The 2153-nt window shown below is 44.4% G+C and overlaps 1 protein-coding gene across 1 annotated transcript; it reads left to right on the top strand.

Annotated features, from left to right (window-relative positions):
* The first annotated feature begins 1175 nt into the window (after positions 1-1175).
* Positions 1176-1933, top strand: LOC112633091 (peptidyl-prolyl cis-trans isomerase A). The gene has a single exon (XM_025399515.1). The coding sequence runs from the start codon at positions 1217-1219 to the stop codon at positions 1712-1714; it is 498 nt and encodes a 165-aa protein (XP_025255300.1). The 5' UTR covers positions 1176-1216; the 3' UTR covers positions 1715-1933.
* The last annotated feature ends 220 nt before the right edge of the window (positions 1934-2153 follow it).

Raw genomic sequence — 2153 nt, 5'->3', positions numbered from 1 at the left:
ATATCAAGACATATCAGAATTTTAGGAATCTCATATAATTTTGGGACACATATTAGTAACGTATTCATACAAATATAACTCAAAGAAAGTTAAACACCATTTTTTATTTGACAATGCTTTCTGTATGATTTTTCTGTATGATAGAGAGGAGACTCAGCTTTCCAAACAATCAAAAGACCTTGGGGACCTGGGGGACAGGCTGGGAAGGGCGTGAGGGATAAAGGACTACAAATTGGGTTCAGTGTGTGCTACTTGGGTGATGGGTGCACCAAAATCTCACATATCACTATTAAAGAACTTACTCATGTAACCAAACACCATCTGTTCCCCAATAACCTATGGAAATAAAAACATTTTAAAAAACCAATTAATCAACAATGTTTATTTAAAACAACAATAAAAATTGTTGATTTAAACAACAATAACAAAAAACCTAATAAAGATAGCATGAGACTACTAGAATCTGTCTTTCCCTCTTTTTTTTTTTTTTTGCAATTTATGCAAAAGATGAACAAAAATCTTTTATTACCCACCCCCCCGCCTTGTTTTTGAGACAGAGTCTCACTCTGTCACCCAGGCTGGAGTTCAGTGGCGTGATCTCGGCCCACTGCAACCTCCACCTCCCAGGTTCAAAAGATTCTCCTGCTTCAGTCTCCTGAGTAGCTGGGATTACAGGCACACGCCACCACTCCTGGCTACATTTTGTATTTTTAGTAGAGATGGGGTTTTGCCATGTTAGCCAGGCAGGTCTCGAACTCCTGACCTCAGGTGATCCACCTGCCTTGGCCTCCCAAAGTGCTGAGATTACAGGTGTCAGCCCCACGCCCGGCCTATTATCTCTCTCTCTCTTTTTTTTTTTGAGATGGAATCTCCCTCTATCACCCAGGCTGGAGTACAGTGGCATGATCTTGGCTCACTGCAACCTTCACCTCCCAGGTTCAAGTGATTCTCCTGCCTCAGCCTCCCAAGTAGCTGGAACGACAGGCACCCGCCACCATGCCTGGCTAATTTTTGTATTTTTAATAGAGATGGGGTCTCACCAAGTTGGCCAGGCTGGTCTCGAACTCCTGACCTCCAGTGATCCACCGGCCTTGGCCTCCCAAAGTGCTGGGATTCTAGGCGTGAGCCACCGCATCAACCTCTTATTAATATCATATGAAAATCATATTCAGGCTTTGCAGACGCTGCCGCCGAGGAAAGTCCTGTACTACTAGCCATGGTCAACCCTACCGTGTTCTTCGACATTGCCGTCGACGGCGAGCCTTTGGGCCGCGTCTCCTTCGAGCTGTTTGCAGACAAGGTTCCAAAGACAGCAGAAAATTTTCGTGCTCTGAGCACTGGAGAGAAAGGATTTGGTTATAAGGGTTCCTGCTTTCACAGAATTATTCCAGGGTTTATGTGTCAGGGTGGTGACTTTACACGCCATAATGGCACTGGTGGCAAGTCCATCTATGGGGAGAAATTTGAAGATGAGAACTTCATCCTAAAGCATACAGGTCCTGGAATCTTGTCCATGGCAAATGCTGGACCCAACACAAATGGTTCCCAGTTTTTCATCTGCACTGCCAAGACTGAGTGGTTGGATGGCAAGCATGTGGTCTTTGGCAAAGTGAAAGAAGGCATGAATATTGTGGAGGCCATGGAGCGCTTTGGGTCCAGGAATGGCAAGACCAGCAAGAAGATCACCATTGCTGACTGTGGACAACTCGAATAAGTTTGACTTGTGTTTTATCTTAACCACCAGACCATTCCTTCTGTAGCTCAGGAGAGCACCCCTCCACCCCATTTGCTCGCAGTATCCTAGAATCTTTGTGCTCTCGCTGCAGTTCCCTTTGGGTTCCATGTTTTCCTTGTTCTCTCCCATGCCTAGCTGGATTGCAGAGTTAAGTTTATGATTATGAAATAAAAACTAAGTAACAAAAAAAAAAAAAAAGAAAATCATATTCAAAGAGAAAACCAAATTCTATCTTTGTGTCAGTATATTATTCATGCTAAAGCTAATTATGTTTTTGAGAAAGGGTCTCACTCTGTTGCCCAGGCTGGAGTGCAGTGGTGTGAATTTGGCTCACTGCAGCCTTGACCTCCCAGGCTCAGGTGATCCTCCAATATCGTCAGCCTTTGGAGCAGCTGGGACCATAGTTGTGCATCACCAA

Source organism: Theropithecus gelada, chromosome 1, assembly GCF_003255815.1.
Source record: "Theropithecus gelada isolate Dixy chromosome 1, Tgel_1.0, whole genome shotgun sequence".
Classification (NCBI taxonomy): Eukaryota; Metazoa; Chordata; class Mammalia; order Primates; family Cercopithecidae; genus Theropithecus; species Theropithecus gelada.
This window is presented reverse-complemented; position numbering and strand designations above follow the sequence as displayed.